This window comes from Callospermophilus lateralis, chromosome 12 (assembly GCF_048772815.1).
Source record: "Callospermophilus lateralis isolate mCalLat2 chromosome 12, mCalLat2.hap1, whole genome shotgun sequence".
Lineage (NCBI taxonomy): Eukaryota > Metazoa > Chordata > Mammalia > Rodentia > Sciuridae > Callospermophilus > Callospermophilus lateralis.
This window is the reverse complement of record NC_135316.1, coordinates 101,877,380-101,900,190: the sequence shown is the minus strand read 5'-3', so window position 1 is coordinate 101,900,190 and position 22,811 is coordinate 101,877,380. Positions and strand designations below refer to the sequence as shown.

Here is a 22,811-nt window from a genome sequence, read left to right as displayed (position 1 = left end):
TTATAGTTTATTGGCTTTCTGGCTTATTGCTTGCTGTTTATAGAGTTGTTATTAATTTTCACCAGTGTACATTTATATAGTATTCTCTCAAGAGTTTTATAATCCTCATGGCATCTGAAGATGTCATCCTTTTTGTTTCCAATATTATTGATTTATAACTTTCTTTTTTTTATGGAAGTGAATGACTTCTGATGCTAACTACTTGGAGTTAGGTGAAACCTTAGTGGTTAGAAGCACAGTCCTCCATGAGACTGCCCTCATCTGAGACACCAGCTTAGGGATTCCCCACACCTCCCTTCTGTGTGCTCAATAGGCCACAATTCAGGGGTTCCCAGTGCCCCCTCAAGTTTGGTGATTTGCTAAAATGACTCTATGAAATAAAAAAAATGCTATATTTATGATTACATGTTTATTACAGCAAAAGGATACAAATGGGAGCCAGCCAATAGAAGAGACACTTAAAAAAGAAAGATCTGTGAGCATCCTAAATATCGGGCCATATTTGAAAACATGAGAGGGTCTCCAAATGTGCAGAGAGGATGCAGGAAGTCTTTTCCTCCATGGAGCCTGAACATACTCTCTGCACACACTGATATGTTTAGCAATATGAAGATCATTGACAACTAAGGGAGCTCAGACTGTGTTTGGGGTATTTATTGAAATTTTGTTATATAGACATAATTGGATCCTTGGCTACTTGCACATGGTTGGACTTTCTGATTTGGTCAGTCCACCATAAGTCATCCCATTGGCAGAAATTACCAGGACCACCAGGAATAACAAAGATGCAACCATAGCTTGGCAAATTTCAAGGATTCAGAGGCTATCCCTCAGGACCCAAGACCAAGACCAGCCAAATTATTTTTGATTTAAAGAACCAACTTTTACTTTGGTTTATGTTAACAATTTCTACTTTATTTGAAGTTACTTTTCCTTTTACTGTTCCCCTCTATTTCTTTGTTATATTTTAATTTCTGCTCTTAATCTTCACTATTTTCTCCTTTTTATTTATCTCTTTGGGCATCTTAAACTCTCTTGAAGTTTCTTTGGCAAAATTAACTTTAAAGCAAATTCCTATTCTGAATTTTAAAATTATGTTGTCTTTCTTAGTGGATTTGTTCATGTCTTTTAAAACATTGGCATGCTGGGGCTGGAGGCGTAGCTCAATGGTAGAGCACCCACCTACTGTGCATGAAGCCCCGTGTTCAATCCCCAGCACTGCCAAAAAAAGAAAAGTAAACAAAATGTGTTGGCATGCTGCCTCATTTTACTTGGGAAATTTTGTTGTTTCTTTCTCTCTCTCTCCCCTCCCGTGGTCACCTCTAATTTCTTAGTGATGTTTTGTAGTTACCTTTACCCTGATTGCAAGCCCCCGTCTAAAGCCAAGTTGTGAAATGTCACTTGAAGGCTGCTGGCCCCTTGGTTTTGGAGACCTCACATCTCTTGTCACAGGTCCTTAAGGGAACTTGGTGGGATCCTTCTTATAGGCCAATTGTTTGTCCTCTTGCTTTTTAAGGCCTGCAGTTTCCTACAAAGTCTTCCTATAGTCCCCAGGGAGGAGGTCTCATTGTTTGTTTTCAGGCAGAGGAGACCCAGCCCAGTCCCTGTCTGGAGGCCATGAGGTTCTTATTGGTCCCATGGTGCCTCCTCCTTGACCCAGTGTACATTTCTCATAAAGGAAGACAAGTCCTTGTTCAGACTCCATGATGTTTCTCCAGATTCCTGTTTGCTTTCATTAAGCGTAGATTCACTTTTCCACCTTGCAGGAAACCATCTTCTCGAGAAAAGCAATTTTTGTGTTCCTCTGAAGACATCTGTTTTCATGATATTCGTTACAATGAAACTAAGTTAAAGAGACATTTATTTTAGTGCCAACAAAATCTGACACCCATATTTGAGTTCATTAATCACAAGAACTGATCAAATGAAGAAAGGAGCCTGAAAGGAAAGTAACCAGAACACTCGGAGCAACCAAAAGATCTTTATTGCAGCAGTGCAACAAAGAGAAAAGAAAGAAGGAGAGATAGAGAGAGAGAGAGAGAAAGGAGAAGAGGACAGATGAAGAGGGAGAGAGCAACAGCAAGAGAGAGACAGAGAGCGCACGCAAGAAAGACAAAGAGCAAGAGAGCAAGGTTAAGAGAGAGGGCAAGAGAGAGAGCAAGAGAGAGAGGGGCCCGGCAGGAGGGAGTTTTTATAGCCCAAATCTAATGAGATCTCTGGGTCTGCAAGCTGCCTTGTTGGCACAAGGGGGGTTAAGTGTTCGGCCTTGAGCAGGGGGTTGAGTGTTCAGCCTTGAGTGGGGGCTTGGGCGTTTGGGCTTGAAGCAAATAGTTGATAAAGAACCAGACAGAGGGTTTGAATGGCCAGGTCATCCTGCAGCTAACTTTGTTTGGCATGCCCTGCAGACAGCTTACTCAGCCTGTCTTGCACCTAACAGAACCCATTTTGTCATAGAAGGAATCTTTGACTAATTTCATTTTCTGGAATACTTTAATTAGATAGGTTTCTTCTGACAATTGCTTTCTGTGTGTTTCTAAAGGATTTGGGCGCAATCTTATTAGGTAAAATGATAATACAGAAGTACAATCTGGACTATTCAGCCATCTGTCTCAACAGTTTGCTCTTTAACTGTATAGAATTCTGATAGGACCCCATAAACTGGGAGTCAGTGATTTACAGACAGCTCTGGAATGATGCAGGCAATCATTTTGTGTTATTAAGCCTGAATTCCACTTAGGAGATTGAGGCTTCCTGAATTGAGTTTTTTGTGAGTTTTGTCTTGTAATCTTCTCTTGTGATAAATACGCATTCATTTTCTCATGAATACCATCACTTTTTATTTTGAAATTACAAACCAGAGACTGCAACACAAATCTTGGATGATCTATTTCAAGGATCTTTCCACTGTGAGCAGTATCTCCACCTTTTTATCTTCATGGGCCTGCCTGGCACTATGGGTTCATTTGTAATTTGTCACCTATAAATGATCATACATTATTCATTGAATTAAAAGGGCAGAGCAATTTCCCTTGTTCCCTTTATATTAAGCATGTCGTTTTCCATTCCGTTATTTTTCTCCCTGCCTTCAGAAGTTTGGTAATCAGCCCATTGTTTCACCTGCCAGCTTCACAAATCCCATTACAAGTTCTTTTGGACAATGCATATTTTAAACTTATTTCTCTCATTTTTCACTCTAAAATATATCCTTTCGACAAGTTAGGTGTGGTCCTGAGAACAAATATCAATAACTTGCTTCTAAGCATGCATTCCGTTATTGGTAATTTTCTTGAAGTGGAGAGGGTCTGTTACTGTATATGTTGTGTCATAAATATTATTATAAAATGAAAAATTTTGAGTTTAAATTAAAAAATGTAGGGCTTAAAGAATTCATTGAGCCTGTGTTTCTGAGAAGACCAGTTAAATTGTTATAGTGACCGCAAGCCAGGTATACCTGCTTGGGATGTGCTGTGGCTTAAACATGGTTTGTCCTCTCCAAACCTATGTGGAAATTCAATCCACTTTGTGCAGGATTAAGAAGTAGAAACTTAATCCAACTCTGGTGTTCAGAGGTGGGCCTTTGGGAGGTAACTAAGGATCAGGAAGTTCACCAGGATGGGGCCCTCGTGATGGGAAACAGTGTCTTTGAAGGAGAAGGGGGAACCAGAGGAAACACACACATGCTCCTGTGTCTTGCTGGGTGATGCTCTGAACCATCCTGGACTCTGCTGGCAAGAAGGCTATCACCAGTTCCATCCCTAGACCTCATAACAGGCCATGAGCCAAAATAAACATTTTTTAATTATGGCTTACCCTATCTGTGATGTTGTTTTATAAGCAACAGAAAACAGAGGAGGACAGCATGGAATGCAGACTCCCAACATGGAATGAAGGGGGTGGAAATTTATCCTGGGTTGAGGGGAGACAAAAGGAAAGAAAAAAAAATTATTCTTTTTAGGTGTGAAGCAGAGATAGGTATTCGGAGTATATGAACAGATATCTAAGTATTAAAATTCCAAAGGAGGCAGAAAACAATCTCTAAAACACCACCTTGAAAAGGGGTGTGTTTAATAAAAAAGAAAAGGTTGGGATATGGAGCTGCAAGGTAATTATAAAAATAAAGGAATATTTTTCCCCTTTTTTTGAGTTTTTTTTTTGGGGTGGGGATACTAGGGACTGAACTCAGGGGCACTTGACCACTGAACCACATCCCCAGCCCTATTTTGTATTTTATTTAGAGACAGGGTCTCCCTAGTTGCTTAGCACTTGGCCGTTGCTGAGGCTGGCTTTGAACTCATGATCCTCCTGTCTCAGCCTCCTGAGCCACTGGGAATACAGGCATGTGACACCACATCCAGTATCACATGTTTTGTTTCCAAGTGTTTTCAAGAAATGCAGCAAAAATAGGTATGAAAAGCTTATTACAAATCTGCCTTAACACTTAGAAAGTTTCAACTTGAAAATACAAATGGCGGGTCATTCTCCAAATGGACTGTCTGAGTCCATTTTCTGTTCCTAATAACACAGTACCACAGGCTGGGTAGTTATAAAGGAGAAATTTGTTTTGATTCATGATTCTGGTCCAAGGTCAAGAGACCACATCTGGGGATGGCCCTCTGGCTGGCAGCACAGGGCATCTCACAGTAAGAGACAGGGAAGCCCATAGGGACTTCACCAAGCTGGCTTTGATAACAGAGCCACTCTCATGATAACCTGTTAGCCCATTTATCCATTGAAGGGGTCAAGATAATGTAGGGCTGCCCAGCCAAGAATGACCAAGGATGCCTGTCCTTCTGCAGGCTGCCTGCTGATTGCCTGGAATTTGTAGAATGAGTCAGGTGTAGAGAGTCTCACTAGTGACTTTATGGGTATCCTTTGGGTAAATAGGTTCTACAGAGAGCCCAGTCACCTTCCTTCTCTCATATGACCAACAGGAAGACTTCTGCCCTGTCCAGCTATTGTTAAGGTTGAGTCCACTTAAGTATTCTGGGGATGCCCATTAAGAAAGGATTGCCAAAGCTTGTCTCCTCATAACTTCTACTCTAGTTCTTCAAAACCATTATATTCTTTCTGAATTTAAGTTCATGACCTACACTTAAATAACTGGTAAACATTTAAACTAATTTCTCAACCTCCTCCTTTAAATCCTGACATAGTTCTCCTCCATGAGGACTAATCCTAAATTTCAAGTAAGTTTTCCATAAAATGTGATTATTTTGAAGATAATATCAGAGAGCTACATTGTTAGTTATGAAAATTAACCAAATATCTTAAAAATGAAATATTTGATCCTAGGAGAATGTAGAGTCAGGAATTCAGTAGGAAAAATCACTGAGGACATAGGTATAAATATAATCACATAATATTTTGATAAACTTTTAGTGCCTTTTAGTGTTTGAAAAGAATTAGTTTTCCCACCCAGCAAAAAATAATGCAAATGGTTCCAGTGACATATTTTTCTGTGAATTATTATCAATCAAACAGATCAGTCCATCAGTCTTTATATTAAAAAAAGCAAAGATGGTAAGGTGGTTAATTACATTTATATATGAATAGATAACGATTGAATATGATACATTTCATGCATTTATTAGAAGTTTGTACTTTTTATAAGACTTTTTCATGGGTTACCAGTTTTTCCTTTGGAGCAAAAGCCTTATGAGTCTCAAAATACAGGGGAGCATGGAGATTGTTGTAGGTGCCTCTTGCTGCTTCCTCTGCTAATACCAGGTCAAGCATATGGGTGGGACCTTCATGACATGTCTGAGTTACAATTTCTCCCAAGATCCCCAACATCTATAGGGGAGAGAACATGTACGGGATTTCTCTATATTTTTGCAAGGCCAGGACTAAGAAGCCAGTGCGAGAGTGAAATCGCCTCTTGCTGGGACTTACAGCAAAGGCTGACGTCCCCAGGTGCCCTGGTGCTGCTGCTTGGGTGCAGAAAACATTCCCTCCCCACTGGGGAGCTGCACCTGCCTGCTGGTGCTTGTGGTCCCAGGAGCCCCCAGAATCCTACTGTACTCAGTGGACCAGCAAGGGAACATTGCTCTTCCCCAGGTGGGGACAAACACGTCACTAGGCTGGGAAATCCTGTCCTCAAAGCCTCCCTCCTGGTGCCCAGCAAAAGGGTTTTCTTCCAGGTCTTTCACCACAAAAAATCATGTTGCCCTCTGCTGCCCCTCCTTTGCTACTGCTCTAAAGAGTAAAAAGACAGCAAGTATGTCAAAAACACAGCCATGATGAAGCAAGAAAATTTATGCTCACACAAAGGGGCTCAGAAAATGAGGATGGTACTCAGAACGCCAAGGTAAACTTCTAGTATGAGAGTTTCCCAGCCAAGTACAACGGATGGAACAGACAGCCACTCACCTTCAGGGTCGTTGTTTTAATGTCTCAAGGAAAATTCAGCTACAAAATGAACTTTCTGAAACTTCCACTAAAAAATTCAAAAAATGAGTTAAGAAAAGGCACAGTCATTGTTGAGAGCTAACCACTAACCTGGGAGATCAAGTGGGAAAAGATAACTCAAAGATAACTGGAGAAACTAGGAGGGGAAAAGAAAAGAGACTAGCTATCCAGATAGGAATAACAGTCCCCGAAAGGAAAAGGGAACAGGTGGAAGAACTGTAGTAATAAAGGAGAAAAGAATATTTTCCTAAATGGCAGGAAAACATGAATCTTCAGATTGAATGGGCTGGCTCACTAAATCTCAGAGGAATTAAATGGAAGAAGACACATTCTTCGGCATAAAACCTTGGTGCCCTTACTAGGTGGCAGGCATAAAGAAAAAGACCTCTGTCATTCTTTGAACAACTTTAAGGAAGGTAGAGAAGCAACATAAATACAAGATGCCTTGGTTGATGCAGAAGCAACTCTGGACGGTGGACGCAGGGAACTGATTGATACACAGCACTGAGAGAAAAGGTTGCAGCCCAGGAGTCAGCGCAGCACAAACAGGCACTTGTCCCACTTAGAGGCGCTTTCTCTGTAGGGAAGGATGGCAGCTTAGGAACATTTACCCCTGTGTAAGGACGCCACTCCAAAGTACGCAGGCCGCGGGATAAGTAAATCACAATTCACACAACTAGAGAGTAGGTGCAGGGAAGAACCTAAAAAGTGCCCAGCTCTGGATCTAGGGGAAGATGACCATGAATATGTTGAATAAAAATCCCTGAGAAAAGGGGAAACAATGTGTCCAATTGTATTATGTATTATGGCAACTACATTTAAAATTTAAATACATAAACAATCTAATTTTGCAATCCAACTAGCCTCAAATCTTGAAATTTCCAAACAGGTCCATAACATAAATTTAACATGGTAAGTTACTGTTATCAGTTCTTACATAAGACCTATTCTTTTTCCAAGTAAATGTTAACTGAGGAGAGTATCAGGGAGAAAAGTGACCACAACAATTGAGAGATCTATTTATTTTCCTAGTTTTAAAATGTATTTTAGTATAAAAGGCAGCAGTATAGGTCCACAGCAAGCACCATCCATCCAATAAAGCATTTTTAAAAACTGTATAAAAAAAGGGAGAGAAACTACTTATAAATTTGTAAGCTGTTCCAGCAAAACTGGGGTATAAAAAAGGTACCGAATCAATGAAAAATGGAAGGGCAGGGGTGTACTATGAAGTTTGCAGATTGGCCAGCCAGTAAATCAATTTTCAAGCAATAATAAAAAAATTCTAGGTTAATTTATGATCATCAGGAATTAAACTGGGAGATTAAAAAAGCCAAGTAGAATGTTGACGTTAACAATGAGAAAAAGAAATTAACAAATATTCGACCATGCAAGAAAAAGTTGAAAGATGAAATATTGTGATATATAATAAACAGGAAGCACACAATGAAATTTAACTTTGGTGCATTAAATATGAGCAGGATGAGTTTCCTAATAAAAGACATAGAAATCTGGTTGCATTTAAACAATATCAAATAATATACCACCTATAGAAAATACATACAAGGGGGCTGGCTAGGGTTATGGCTCAACGGTAGAGCACTCACCTCGCATGTGCAGGTCCTGGGTTTGATTCTCAGCACCACATAAAAAAAAATAAATAAGTAAAATAAAGGGATTGTGTCTCACTACAACTACAAAAAATAAATATTAAAAAAAAAGAAAATACAAAGTGGTTTCAAAGTGTGGCTAAGAATCATTTCCACAGAACACCCCAAATATTAAAATATTTCAAATACTCAAGAGAATATAGAAAAAAATTAAGGAAAGTTTTCAAAAAGTAAGTATGACATGAGTCCAGAATGGAAAATAAGCCCCAAAGCCAGTGGCTGCCTGAGAACATTTGCTTTTCCCTGTTACTAGAACTTGCAATTTTTAGGGGTGTCCCCAGAACAGAAGGGGCTGGAACTTGTACAAGATGAGATGTTAGAAAGAGACCCTGATAGCATCCAGACACGTGAGGTCTGTACCACAAGAAAAGGAGGAAAAAGCCCATTCCTCAGAGGGAAATGATGACCATAACCTGGCTTAACCATTACCATTGACTGGTGTCTCTGCTAAAAATACTGAACACAGTCTGCCTTCTTGTGGGGTTGGAATTCAAAATTACTCGACTTTTGGGGTCTGAGAAAGAGCCAAGAAATTGTTTAAGGATTCTATATTTGTAAATGTCACTGGCTTCACTTGCAGGTCTTGAACGTATAGAAAAAAATGTGAAGAATTTCTGGAAAAATACAAACAACCAAAGGATGAGATAAGAAACATAATCAGAACAACAATGGAAAATTTTGCTCAACCATTGCAAAAATTTCTGTGCCTGTGTGGATTTTCCTAGCAAATTCTACCTACTTTCAAATATCTGATCATTCTTATTTTATTTAAGAAATTATAGATCATACAAAAGGTAGAAAATTCTGCAGTATAATTGATAAAGCTAGCATAATCTTTACCAAATCTGATAATAATATACAACAAGTAAAATTAAAGGACAGGTTCCTAAATAACAGTAGATGCAAAACTATAAATAAAATATCATGCAATAAAATCCAACAGGTTAGCATTACCATCTAGAGTTTATTCCAGGGATAAGACAAATGGCTAACGTCAAAGGCGGCTGTTACATAAGTCATTGCATAGGTCATTGACACATGGATTGTTAAATCTCTCAAAGTAGAAAAGGAAGAGAAGGAAAATCCCTAAACATGGTGGAAGTTAATTCCTAAGGCTCACTTCAATGATTTCATATAAATTCTAAGGAAAGGCTTTTTTAAAAATAAGAACCAAATTATGGATTATGGCTATTAGCACTTCATTATTTAGTAACTACTGTGCAATTATATTATTATAGATAATGCATTAATATAATTAACTCCAAAAATAAATTTTGAAAAAGAAATAGTCTAAATGGTCTTTTTTGGTTTATAAATGATATACATGTATTTCTATAAAGTCCAGGAGACTTTATTAAAATATTATAATTAATAGAAAAAACTAATAAGGTGGATATAAAATATCAATATAGAGAACCAATTAGCTTTTCTCTCCACTGGTCCACTGGAACTAACTAGGTGGAAATATATACGTGTGTGTGTATATATATATACACATACATATATATTTATACACACATAGATGTACACATAGACATCAAGTATATATACTAGGTAGAAATAAATATATATTTTATATATAGATACGTGTTATATATAAATTATCAAGGCCCACTTTGAGCATTCTGAAGAAATTTTATGTGTATACACACACACATATATATTTATAATGTATATTTGGACATTATATGTGTGTATATATAGCACACATTTAAGAAATACATACATACACACATATATGTATGGGAAATTTTATTTACAAATATTGAATATATTCCAAATAAATGGAAAAGCATATGTCCTATATATAAAAAATAAATATTAACCTTCTAAAGGTCATAATTTTATATGTAAAAAGTAAACTCATAAAGTTGAAGATAGATATGACAACATAAAATTTATGTTAGAACCAACTGCATTGAAGTTAAAAAACCAAACTATCGACCAGAGAAAAAGTATTTTCAGCATGTATCATAAATAAAGATTAATGTCTTCAATATCAACAACTCCAAAAACTGATAAGAAAGACAAAATACTACCACAGAATATTGGCAAGTATATAAATGGTAAATTTAAATTACTTTAAGAAGAAATTAAATACAAGTGATCAATACACATATATAAACAGATTAGAACAAATTATTAAGTTTGATTATACTGGTGCTATTACAGATTTGGAAGGAGTAACTTTTCTACATTGCTGGAAGACAAATGATTTATAATAGTATTTTGACATGATCTCAATACTTTTAAAACTTTAAAATATACAAAACTATTTTTGCCCCAGCAATGCCAAGTTTGGAGATCTGTTTACAGGTACAAAAGCCTTAGTACTTACTGATATGCAGAAGGATGGCCAATGCACCTGTGTTTTTGAAATAGTAAAATGTTTAACCATCTTTTCCAGTGATTCTTTTAAGTACAACTGGTCACTGAGTTAAGGGGCAGAGTGTTGAGTTAAATAGGTTGTGAATGCTATGGGGATGAAGATGATAAGAGTATAAGTAGGATCTTTGTCCCTTAATCTAAAGGGAAGAGCTTGATTTCAAATGAGAAAAACAAGTTGCCAAGATCATATAAAGTGCAAGCCCCTTTGTGTGACTGCCTATGTGTGGATGAGGCTGGAGACAGTTGAGGAAGAATGTACAAAGATGTTAATGGACTCACCTGAGAAAGGGGAGCAATGGGGCTTAAAATCTCCTTGTGTATGTAAGATTATTTCAAAGTAAAATGTATTATTTTCTTTTTTTAAGAAGGGAAATGCCCATTAAAAATTAAAAGCAACTAGAGTCTACAGAGATGTTAGACTTGAGAATTCATGTTAATATACTCCTCCTATCTAAATTAATCTTCTTCATTGCTTTTATTGTTTAATTTCTTAAAATGCTATTCTTAACACTCAATTCTTCTCCACATTTTCCAAATATTAGCAGAAGAATATCCCTTCTAATATTCCATATGGGCCTAGAAAGAGAAAGAAACCAGCTCTATCTTATTTCTGTCCTCTAGTATATCTTCTCAGAGGAATGTGTATGACTAATCCCAACACTCACCCTTGCATTCCTTAATTAGAAGTTAATCTTATATTGCATCTTTTAATTCCAGTTACAACCTTCTTTATAAAATGACAATTCTTACCCAGAAGATAGGTAAAGGAAAATAACATGCTATTATGCTAAAATATGTGTATTTTAAAATATTGCTATGATAGTAAATTTATGAATTTATGTGGGATATTAAAACATTGAATGAATATTAATTAGTAATATAGATTATTGATTTTCTGATTAATAAGATAGTAATTAGTTCATTGATTTCCATGTGCATACACACACATAAATCATTTGTTATAGAATCCCAATTTCTCTACATGTGGTGTGCCCCAAAGCATAGAAAGATCAATGATATTTTAATTTTTTACATTAGTTCTATTATGGTCAGTAATCACTTTATAATACACTATGTGCATTATAGAACTATGATCTTTAGATAATATAATTTATATAAAAATATAGAATTTCTGTGTGTATAATTCTATAAATGTCAGTGGTTTTTAAATATCTAATATTGGATAATAAACATTCAAAATCCCAACATGTTTTCGATTGTCTAAGATAGCTTTAGTCTACTGTGTTCTAGATGGTCTATTCTAAACTTGTCTCTCTAATAAAATCATCTCTTGACCTTGTGGAACTCTTTAGTTTACATAACCATGGCTGAAATTCATGTACTGAAATATGTGAAATAAGTTGAAAGAGTGTTTTGGATTCCATTTTCAATGTCTCTCTGTTCCCCCAGGTGGCTTTTACAGTTCTTTTTGATTTGGAAGCTCTTCTGAAGATATGGTGTCTGGGGTTCACTGGATATATTAGCTCATCTCTCCACAAATTTGAGTTATTACTTGTCGTTGGAACTACTCTTCATGTGTACCCGGATCTTTATCATTCTCAATTCACATACTTTCAGGTAATGCAAATAATGTCCATTTATCTTTAGAACATTTTTTTCTAGCTAAATACCAGTCACATTATTATAACAATTGTATTTAACCATATATTTCATATGTACCAAATGTGAATTTGAGAGAGGCCCTATGAAATCTTCTTAAATATCAGAAAGAATTCATATATAAATTGTAATGATTATTTTTAAAACTCCTGAAAATTCACAAAAAAAATAAATGCAGATGTTTAACATACTGTTCCTAAATTAGCAGAATATAGATATACATATTTATATACATATGGATATCATATATCTATACATATTCAGCAAATTTTAAACTATATAAGCTGTTGGCACAAACTTTTAAGAGGAAATATGAATTTAATTCCAACTATATATCTCTCTTATAAATATCCTTGCTCAACAATTATTTACAATGGAAACAATAAAATTTACCTTTACAGATATTAATTAGTCATACATACTTTCCTATAAATAACTATTTCTTCTCTGTGATGGTTGAATAATGGTACTTACTTTATAATAATTGGCTATTTTTCAACTGTGATATATTGAGTCATTGCTTTATAATTATTTGATAAACAGTAACGATCATTTGCTTTCTTTGTAATTGTTAGGTAATAGCAATATGTCATTGTCATTGTTCTGTTAAGTTGTTGGCAGAATGATAAAACATGATATGAAATATCATCACCAAAAACATCTCAAATATAGTAATTTTTCTGACTCAAATCAGTCATTTATATAATTTATTCTGGGAGTACCAAATGTGCATTTTTTCCTAATAGATATTTCAAATAATTGGGAAATAATATGGCAGTGTAATTTTAAAGATTAATTTAAAGACATAAGATTCCAATGCCTTAGAACAAAGAAAACACATTCCAATTTCATTTATTTTGGTAATACCAAATCTATCATTTTTTTAACAATATGAACTTTAGAAAACAGTATTAACATTTGTAAATAATGAAAAGCCAATGTCCTACAGACCTAGATGAAAAGCTGGGCCTCCAATAATTCCAGCAAGTGTACCTTTGGACATGTTATTCTGCAACTCAGTTATCATGGGTGAGATGGCTATTACCAGAGTTATACACATTTAAAATGCTTGATAGAAAATGTATGTTCCAAATATGTGTGTCATTAGCTGCTCTTGTACACTCCTGACTAGATGAGGTGCTAAAGTGGGCACTGATAATTATAGAGGCTGTATCAAACTGTCAAAACAATGAAGTATCTATTTTACAGACCTACTAAATTCAAAAAATATTGTTGGCTCTTTCAGCCAAGGTATAGAATAAAATATATTCAGGGACTTAAAATTGCTATGGTCTGTCAAAACTTATGTGCAAAGAATTTTTTTTTGGAATTTTTTATGAAAATAAAAATGGAAACTGTTTAAAAGATAAACAGTTGAGGAATAACTTAGCCAGTCATAATGTGAATTTTACTATAAAATGATGAGTATAATTAATCTGTAATAACTTGGAAATATTTATGCTTTATTTACATGTAAAACAGCATAAAGTTATATAATATGTGTGTTTATGTGCCTATATATATGTAAAAAATCTATAAGTGGGAAAATTACTGGAAAGAAATAAACCAACTTGTTATGGATTATTAACCATCTCTAGTTTTCTACTCATCATCTCTGATTTTTCCTGCTAGTCTTTCTCACTGACTATCTAATATTAGCCTGCATGGCTCTAGCCATTTTGAAGATATAACAATGAAATATCTTGTAGTCAAATCATAGTGAAGTTTACAGTTTTAATTTATATATGCTTCTGGATTATAATTTGTAATGGTTTGATTTATGCTAATGGTGAAGTGATTTTTATTTGTGTCTCTATATGTGGCCATATTTATATTTTTCTAATGAAATTTATGAAGCTTTAATTCTAGAGAGGAAACAGTTCACAAAGGAGTCTATAAAAGAGTATAGAATGCAAGTGCCAGAAATGCTGTAAGATAGAAACAAGCAGGGTGAAGGGCATGGTGATCATGGTGTAGATGCTACTTTACATAAGTTTCCCGTGGAGACCTGCTCTGAAAAGATTTCACCTGAGCAGAGGCTGAGTGAAGCAAGGGAAGGAACCACCAAGGCCCGGGAGAAGTTTCTGGGCAGAGAGAACCACATGGCACAGGTCCTGAGTGGGAGAATGATTGACATGTTCAAGGACTAGCACAAAGGTCAGCGTGCCTGGGCTGCAGTGAACTTAGGGCAGCATGGTCTGGGGGAAGCCATGCAGAATGTGTTGTTTCTTCCCTACCTGTGCAATCATGGTGGCGTTGGCCAGGGGTTGATTGTGCTTTGACTGTTCACTGTGCTAAGCTCATTGCCCCATTTGTTATTGTTGCCTTAAGAGACAGAATGATTTGCCCAAGACTGTGCATCTAGCAAATAGTGGAACTGCAACTTAGTTCCCAAAAGTTTAATTTCAGAGTTCATATTTTTAACCAGGCCATTTGTACAGCATCTCACTGTGAAACAACAGAATGATCTTGAAGGAGACCCACTTAGGCATTTGACTAGCAGAATGTGCTTTGGAAATAACCACACCATGTTCTAAAGTGCTTTATTTCATGTCTATAGGAACAGATAGAGAGAAAAATATACTTATCTGCAAATATGAAAAGGCACAACTGGAGTTACTGATAAGAATTTCTCCTTTCTGGGATGCAGATTTAACCCTTTGAAAATGCTGATCAAATCATCAATGAGGGAACTGTGTTCAGTTCTGTTCTTCAAGATGATAAAATATTAACTGATTAGAATTGCACAGATATGTATAGGCTATGTTAATTAGAATTTGGGATGAAATTCAAATTATTAGGTAATATTTTACATACGATTTTAATACAAGCAAGGAAAACACATAGTGCTGAAATTTGAGCTATAAACCAGTTAAATTATCCTTGGAATACTTGCCTGGATTCTGCTGTTTCTAGTTAGATTGAAAAAAATCTGATAAAAATGAAATCCTGCCAGATTATTATTCTTAATATTAATGTTAGGATGTTAGGATGTTGGTGTGTTAGTATATTAATTGTTCTAATAATAAAACCATTTTCTTTTATTTGGAAAGATTACCTGAGTGTACTATGTTCTGATTTGGGAATGCATGCCAAGAATTATAGCAAGAGGGGGTGTGGGGTTGTGGTTCTGTGGTAGAGTGCTCGCCTAGCACAGGTGAGGCACTGGGTTCAATCCTCAGAACCACATGAAAATAAATAAATAAAAATAAAGACATTGTGCTCACTTACAACTAAAAATTAAAAAAAAATAAAAAGAAATTATAGCACAAGAAATGAGAGATGGTTGGATGCTTAATTCAAATAGCTTGATTTCTCACATAAATTTTTCTTCTATAATGTGGTATTAAGGATTTTTATGCATCTTCACAACTTCCTGTCATTTGTCCAATTAATTTCCCTGCCATGTATTTATACTCTGTAAATGGTAGGACTGATGGAATTAGAATGATTTACTGAAGGAAGATCAGAAACAATAAGAAGCTAGTGACATTGCGGAGGCAAAAGCGAATATTTTGTTTACACATGTAACAATTAAACTCTAGTTTATAAAATGTGTTTCCTGTTCTATACACTCCAAGTACATGTAAAAATTAAAATCTAGTTTTTAATCCATTTCTTGTTCAGTACTATCTTCTAAATATAGCATTCCTCTTTCACAGACAACTTAGTTTCTGATTGATATTCTACTTACATTCTATTATTATTCTATTACTCGTCTACTTATCATCTTTTATTTATGCCAAGAACACAGTTTTCTAATTTAATATTTCTATATTTGAAATCTGCCCTAAAATCATTGTACTTTAATTGGCAGCATTCTTATTTGTTAGAGGAACATAAAAAATCGATGACATCTTAGACTTAATGAAAAATGGCATTTTTCCATGCTTTTATACTTCAATTTTTTTTTTCTTTTGTGTTGCTGGGAATTGAACCCAGGGTCTTGTGCATGTGAGGCAAGCACTTTACCAACTGAGCTATATCTCCAGCCCCTCCCTCAACTTTTTCTTACATACCAATTTTATTTTTCTGGTACCAGGGATTGAACCCAGGAGTGCTTAACCACTGAGCCACATCCTCAGCCCTTCTTGAAACTTTTATTTAGATACAGGATCTGTCTAAATTTCTTATCGCCTCACCAAGTTGCTGAGACTGGCTTAGAATTCTCTATCCTCCTGCCACAGCCTCCCAAGCTGCTAGGATTGCAAGCGTGCACCACCATGCCCAGCCCAATTTATGCTTTTCAATCATTAAAAAAAAAAAAAATCCTTAAGAGCTGTATCTGCTCCATGTGCTTTTTGAAATAATAGCCACTGAATCAGATTTATCCAATATAATGTTTGGCACATAATCATCAGTACTTGTTGAATGAATGAATGAGTGAGTGAAATAATTTATTAATTAATTAGTTGTGAGTAGGTTCTTTGCAAATAAATACATGCAAAACTTCTAAACAAATATATATTATTATTTATCATATGAGGAGTAGATAACAAGCATATATAGCAAAGGTCCAAAAATACAAGGCTTACATAAGATAGGTTGTTTCTCTTCAGTGGTTGCTGGGTGTCCAGGGAAAGTGGGTGGCTCTGCTTCACAGTGTCATCCAAAACTCTGGCCTGTCAGGTTAGCTCAGACATGACATACTCTTTGCAAGCCCTCTACTTCTGGTCTGAAGGCACCACTCCATTTATTTCCACTTCTAGGCCAGGGGAAGGCATATAGAAGGTGTCCAGGGCAAGTTGAACTTCATGTGCCAAGAGCTGCACAAATCACTCCTTTCATATCCCTCAAACCTAGGCCTGGTTCATGGGATACACCCAGCTGCAAACAGTAGGTGCAGAGACAGTGTGATCTACCCCTAGGCAGCCCTGGTGAGGCTCAAATTCGGGAAGTTCTGTTATCTAAAGGAAAAAAGAGAAAATGGATACTGGGGTAGATGTCTCAGCCAGAAGTAAAGAATCCCTGATAAAAGTATATTTTTTCCATTTCTTTATGAATGTGTAATACTTAGAAAGGTTTATTTTATGGGACATTAAATATAACAAATAGTAGAAGTAGAAGTTTTCTTAGATATTTGAACATAAGAAAATATCAGTTTTATTTTGAAAACATTACTATTTAATAGTATTTGAATGATCACATTATAGGTTAAAACACTTGGTTACCACCATTGGTATCTTGGTTATTCTATTTTTACTTTTAGTTTCTAAATGCACAAATACAAAAAGGTGAATTTCATAGAGTACCGTAGAAAATGATGTTTTAGTATAAATTTCTTTAAGGTTCTATGTGAAGAAATGATCAAACACGTGTGTTTTTCTCACTCATGGTAGGTTCTTCGGGTAGTTCGGCTTATTAAGATTTCTCCTGCATTAGAAGACTTTGTGTACAAGATCTTCGGTCCTGGAAAAAAGCTCGGGAGTTTGGTTGTGTTCACTGCCAGCCTCTTGATCGTTATGTCGGCAATTAGTTTGCAAATGTTCTGCTTTGTTGAAGAACTGGACAGATTTACAACGTTTCCAAGGGTAAGAATTAAAACCACAGTCAGTTTAATTCATTATGCTTATTCTAGTAATAATTTTTAACATCAATGTAATTTCACTTTAGTTGTGGTTTTAAAACTATTGTCATATTTTTGATAACTTGGATAATTAAATTTTAATATTTAAAATTCCCTTCTGTGGGGTGCAGGTGTTGTCAGAATATTTTCAGCATTGGGAGATTATTCATCAATTCTAAAATTGTGGAAATAATATAATTATATGCTGAAACCAGTAAAAATAGAAACTGGGGTTCTTTGTACCTATAAATTAAAATATAGCAGAATTTTAGAGTGAAATTTCCATTTGTTTGTGTGAGAGAGATCACATTTTTATCTGTTTTACAGGTCATATATTTTACATCAGGCATAATCTAAGAGGAAGCCTTGGATTTTTAATGTAATAAAATTCATAGACTTCAAATTTGAAGTCTCTTTAGGAAATATCTAGTTCATAACTCTGCATTCTAATGAGAGGCTGGAAAGCAAGTTAAAAATCAATCCATAAGCAGAACTTGTGTAGAAAATTTGGCTAACTAGAAACCCAAAATGTAGACATAAGGTGTCAATGGGGACTTAGGATCTCCATGGAAATTTAAGCAACATGGGGTTGGAATTGTGGCTCAGTGGTAGAACGCTCACCTAGCACATGCGAGGCGTGGGTTCGATCCTCAGCACCATATAAGAATAAAATGAAGATATTGTGTGCAACTACAACTTAAAAAATAAATATTTAAAAAATAACTTTAAGCAACATAAAATATATGGGGACCAAAACAAAGAACATATGTATTTTCACCAGAAGTTGAAATCGTAAGGCTTATTTATGGCAAGAATAATCTTATGTGTGGGGGAGGAGTAAACAGCATAAAATATATGTTTTAATGTTAAGCTTTGAAAGCAAAAAGGCCAGTATCCCCAGTGGATAGACTAATACAGTTTGGAGTGTGTGTGTGTGTGTGTGTGTGTGTGTGTGTGTGTGTTTAATTTTCTGCTAAATTTGTTACTTTAGTAAGGACCATTGGAGTTCATCCTTCCATCATTTATCCATACATCCCTAAGCTTTGGTTGAGTGACTGTGAAGAGCCAGGATTTTGGGGAATCCTGAACACATGGACACAATTAAGTTCTCTGTCCTCACAAAATTTGCTGTTGAGGGAAGGAGTCAGTAAATAAGCACAGGATTTGTCTTCTGGCCTTGGCAAAGGCCATGGACCCAGAGGGAAGGACCAGAACTGGGATCGAAGAGTCCAGGGAGGTTTGTTGGGGCCAGTGGTTACTGAGGGACAGTTGGAGGTCACCAAACGAAGAGTAAGGGAGCCATGTTCCAGGTCCCGGGGACAGCATGGGCTAAAGGCCTGAGTGAGCAATTTCTTCTTCAGAATGTGAAGGGGAGACAGCGGTCAGTGGTAGAAGAGACACAAGGCCAGGGAACTTTAAGATGGATGCAGTGGGAGCTTGTCTAACTGATGAGAGAGAGCAAGTCGAGGGTGGGGTCAAAGACGTGTGTGATTCAGGGGATGATGGCAAGGGGCTCTGGGGTCATGGAAGATGGTATTCAGAGCATTGGAACAGAGATTCCTCAGGCGTTGAGGTGGTCATGAGGAACACAAGCCAATCACAGTCCCAGTCAGGGCCCTTCTCACTCACTGTGGCAGTGGCAGCAGAGGCTAACGTAGTCCGGAGCTCCCCAGGGCTCCCGTTCCCTGCACTGCATGGGGTAGGTCAGGTGGATCAGCACAGGCAGGGACCTGGGGAGAAGGAAAATCGGTTCACTACTGAGCAGTCCTCTGTGCTTTTATGGCCTGGGGTGGGTGGACAGAAAGTAGAAAGGACTCGTGGAATGGAGAAAAGTGCCCCAGCTCAGTCCCCAACAAGGAGGCCTCTAAGTAGAGGGACCTAAGCTGTGAATGCAGCTGTGCCTCTAAGCGTGGCTGGCTGGGTGGGAGATGGACCTGGGTCCATGGCGGTAGCTCCCTCCAGAGAACCATGTGCCCTGGCTATGCACCAGACCAGCGGGAGAGGGCAGCCAGGCAAAGCCTTGCCAACAGGAGGGGGAGCTCCTCCTCCCAGGATGGAGGGATCCAAGCAAGGATGAAAGTGCTATCACAAAGCCCGGATCCTCTCAGTCTACCCCTCTCTAGGTAAATAAAGAGAGCAGACAGCCATGTTTTACTTAGTGACACTAGGACTGTTTTTGTCATGGTTTACCCTTTGATCCAGTGTAATTTCACACACATTACTGAAGTCACACAGGTTCAGCCATTGTTCTAGGCTTAGGGAATCTAAAGTGGGGGGGGGGGCGGTAGTTCTGTTCTTTCTTTATAGTTGTATCTTGATTTCATGTCTTATCTTCATCTTTTACCATCTCTTCTCATTTCACCTCACGGATTTTATATCCCTTACCCAAAACCTCTTTTAGCCAGATGGTTTGTGGAGTACAGAATTTCCCAGATATTAGAAAGGTACTTACCACCCCCAGAGCCATCTGAATCAGTACCCTGTAATCAGCACATTAATATTCCCATAGCAGAACACCAACCTTCAAACAGGATAAATAAAAACAGTTAGTCAGCCTTAGGTCAGATCAGATATCACCACTAAATAAACCACACACACACACAAAAAGAACCTTTAGCAAATATAAATTAAATTCTGGAGTTGTAAGGAGGCCAACCAAGGTCCTGTGTGGAAGGTGTTGTGTTCACAAGTCTACACTTCTTGCCACACAAGTCTGATTTTTCCTGCCTGCTCTATCACTTTTTTTTAAAAAAAAAATTCTAATTTGCTACATACAACAGCAGAATGCTATACAATTCACATTACACAAACAGAGCACAATTTTTCATGTCTCTGGTTGTACACAAAGTTGAGTCACATCATTTGTGTTTTCCTACGTGTACTTAGGGAAATAATGTCTGCCCCATTCCGCCATCTTTCCTACTTCCATGCCCCTTCCCTCCCCTTGGCCCTATTGGAAGTTCCTCCATTCCTCCCATGCCCCCCCATCCCCATTATGGATCAGCATCCTTATATCAGAGAAAACATTTGGCATTTGTTTTGGGGGACTGGCTAACTTCACTTAGCATAATATTCTCCGACTCCATCCATTTACTGAAAATGCCATGATTTTATTCTCTTTTGATGCTGAGTAATATTACATTGTATATGTATACCACAGTTTCTTTATCCTTTTATCTACTGACGGGTATCTAGGTTTGCTTCACAATTTAGTTGTGAATTGTGCTGCTATAAACATTGATGTGGCTGTGTCCCTGTAGTATGCTGTTTTTAAGTCCTTGGGGTATAAATTGAGGAGTGGTATAGCTGGGTCAAATGGTGGTTCCATTCCCAGTTTTCCAAGGAATCTCCATATTGCTTTCCACATTGGCTGCACCAATTTGCAATCCCACCAGCAATGTATGAGTGTGCCTTTTCCCCCCACATCCTCACCAACACTTATTCGGTTTGTGTTCTTAATAGCTGCCATTCTGACTGGAGTGAGATGAAATCTTAGTTTTGATTTGCATTTCTCTAATTGCTAGAGATGTTGAACATTTTTTCATATATTTGTTGATTAATTGTATATCATATTCTGAGAAATGTCTGTTCAGTTCTTTGGCCCATTTATTGACTGGGTTATTATTTTTTTATGTTAAGGTGTATCAGTGCTTTATATACCCTAGAAATTAGTGCTCTATCTGATGTGCATGCGGTAAAAATTTGCTCCCATTCTGTAGGCTCTCTATTCACTTCATTGATTGTTTCTTTTACTGAGAAGAAGCTTTTTAGTTTGAATCCATCCCATTTATTGATTCTTGATTTTAATTCTTGCTTTAGGAGTTTTATTAAGGAATTTGGAGCCTAATCTGACATAATGGAGATTAGGGCCTACTTTTTCTTCTATTAGGCACAGGGTCTCTGGTTTAAGTCCTAGGTCCTTGATCTGCTTTGAGATTTAGATTATTTCATGAGTTTTGTGCCTGGTGAGAGATAGGGGCTTAATTTCATTTTGTTGCCTATGTAGTTCTGGTTTTCCCAGCACCATTTGTTGAAGAGGCTATCTTTTCTCCAATGTATGTTTTTGATGCTTTTGTCTAATATAAGATAACTGTATATGTGTATTTATATTGTGTCTGCATCCTCTATTCTATACCATTGGTCTGCAAGTCTATTTTGGTGCCAATATTGTGCCGTCTTTGTTACTATTCCTCTGTATTATAGTTTAAGGTCTGGTATTGTGATGTCACCTGCTTCACTCTTTTTGCTAAGGATTGCTTTGGCTATTCTGGGTCTCTTATTTTTCAGGATGAATTTCATGACTGCTTTTTCTATTTCTATGAGAAATGTCACTGGGATTTTGATGGGAATTGCACTAAATGTGTATAGTGCTTTTGGTAACATGCTTATTTTGACAATATTAATTCTGCTTATCCAAGAACAAGAGAGATCTTTACATCTTCTAAGATCTTCTTTATTTTTTTCTTTAGCATTTGTAGTTTTCATTATAGAGGTCTTTAACCTCTTTCATTAAGTTGATTTCCAAGTATTTATTTGTGTGTGTGCGTGAGGCTATTGTAAATGGGGTAGTTTTCCTCGTTTCTCTTTCAGAGGCTTTGAATGCCTTTGATTTATGGGTGTTGATTTTATATCCTGCTACTTTGCTGAATTCATTTATTAGTTCTAGAAATTTTCTGGTGGAATTTTTGGGTCTTCTTTGTATAGAATGATATGGTTGGCAAATAATGCTAATTTGAGTTCTTCTTTTCCTATCTGAATCCCTTTAATTTCTTTCATCTAATTGCTCTGGCTAGTGTTTCAAGAACTATGTTAAATAGAAGTGGTGAAAGAGGGCATCCCTGTCTTGTTCCAGTTTTTAGAGGGAATGCTTTCAATTTTTCTCTATTTAGAATGATGTTGGCCTGAGGCTTAGCATAGATTTGCTCTATCACTTTTTAGCTGTGTGACACTGGACAGATCATTCACTGAGCTTTATATTGTTTTCATATCCAAAGTACAGGAAAGAAAGGGCGTTTTCCTCCTGTGTCATGTGTACTGAATAATAACATACAACTGGACCTAGAAAGCACTTTGTTAAGGTTTGATTATACAGTGTGTTCTGTATTTGAAGTTGGAGATACCATCTGTGTCAGACAGGATGCTTTCTAGATCCCCCATGACGA

The 22,811-nt window shown here is 36.7% G+C and overlaps 1 protein-coding gene across 2 annotated transcripts in view; it reads left to right on the top strand.

The window, feature by feature from the left end:
* The window catches only part of Nalcn (sodium leak channel, non-selective), a 288,482-nt gene that overhangs the window by 117,078 nt on the left and 148,593 nt on the right, over window positions 1–22,811 (top strand). For both annotated transcript variants that reach the window (XM_076872192.1, XM_076872191.1), the window contains 2 exons: window positions 11,874–12,041; window positions 17,423–17,614. In XM_076872192.1, coding sequence (XP_076728307.1) covers window positions 11,874–12,041; window positions 17,423–17,614 — 360 coding nt within the window. The remainder of the gene's footprint in view (window positions 1–11,873; window positions 12,042–17,422; window positions 17,615–22,811) is intronic.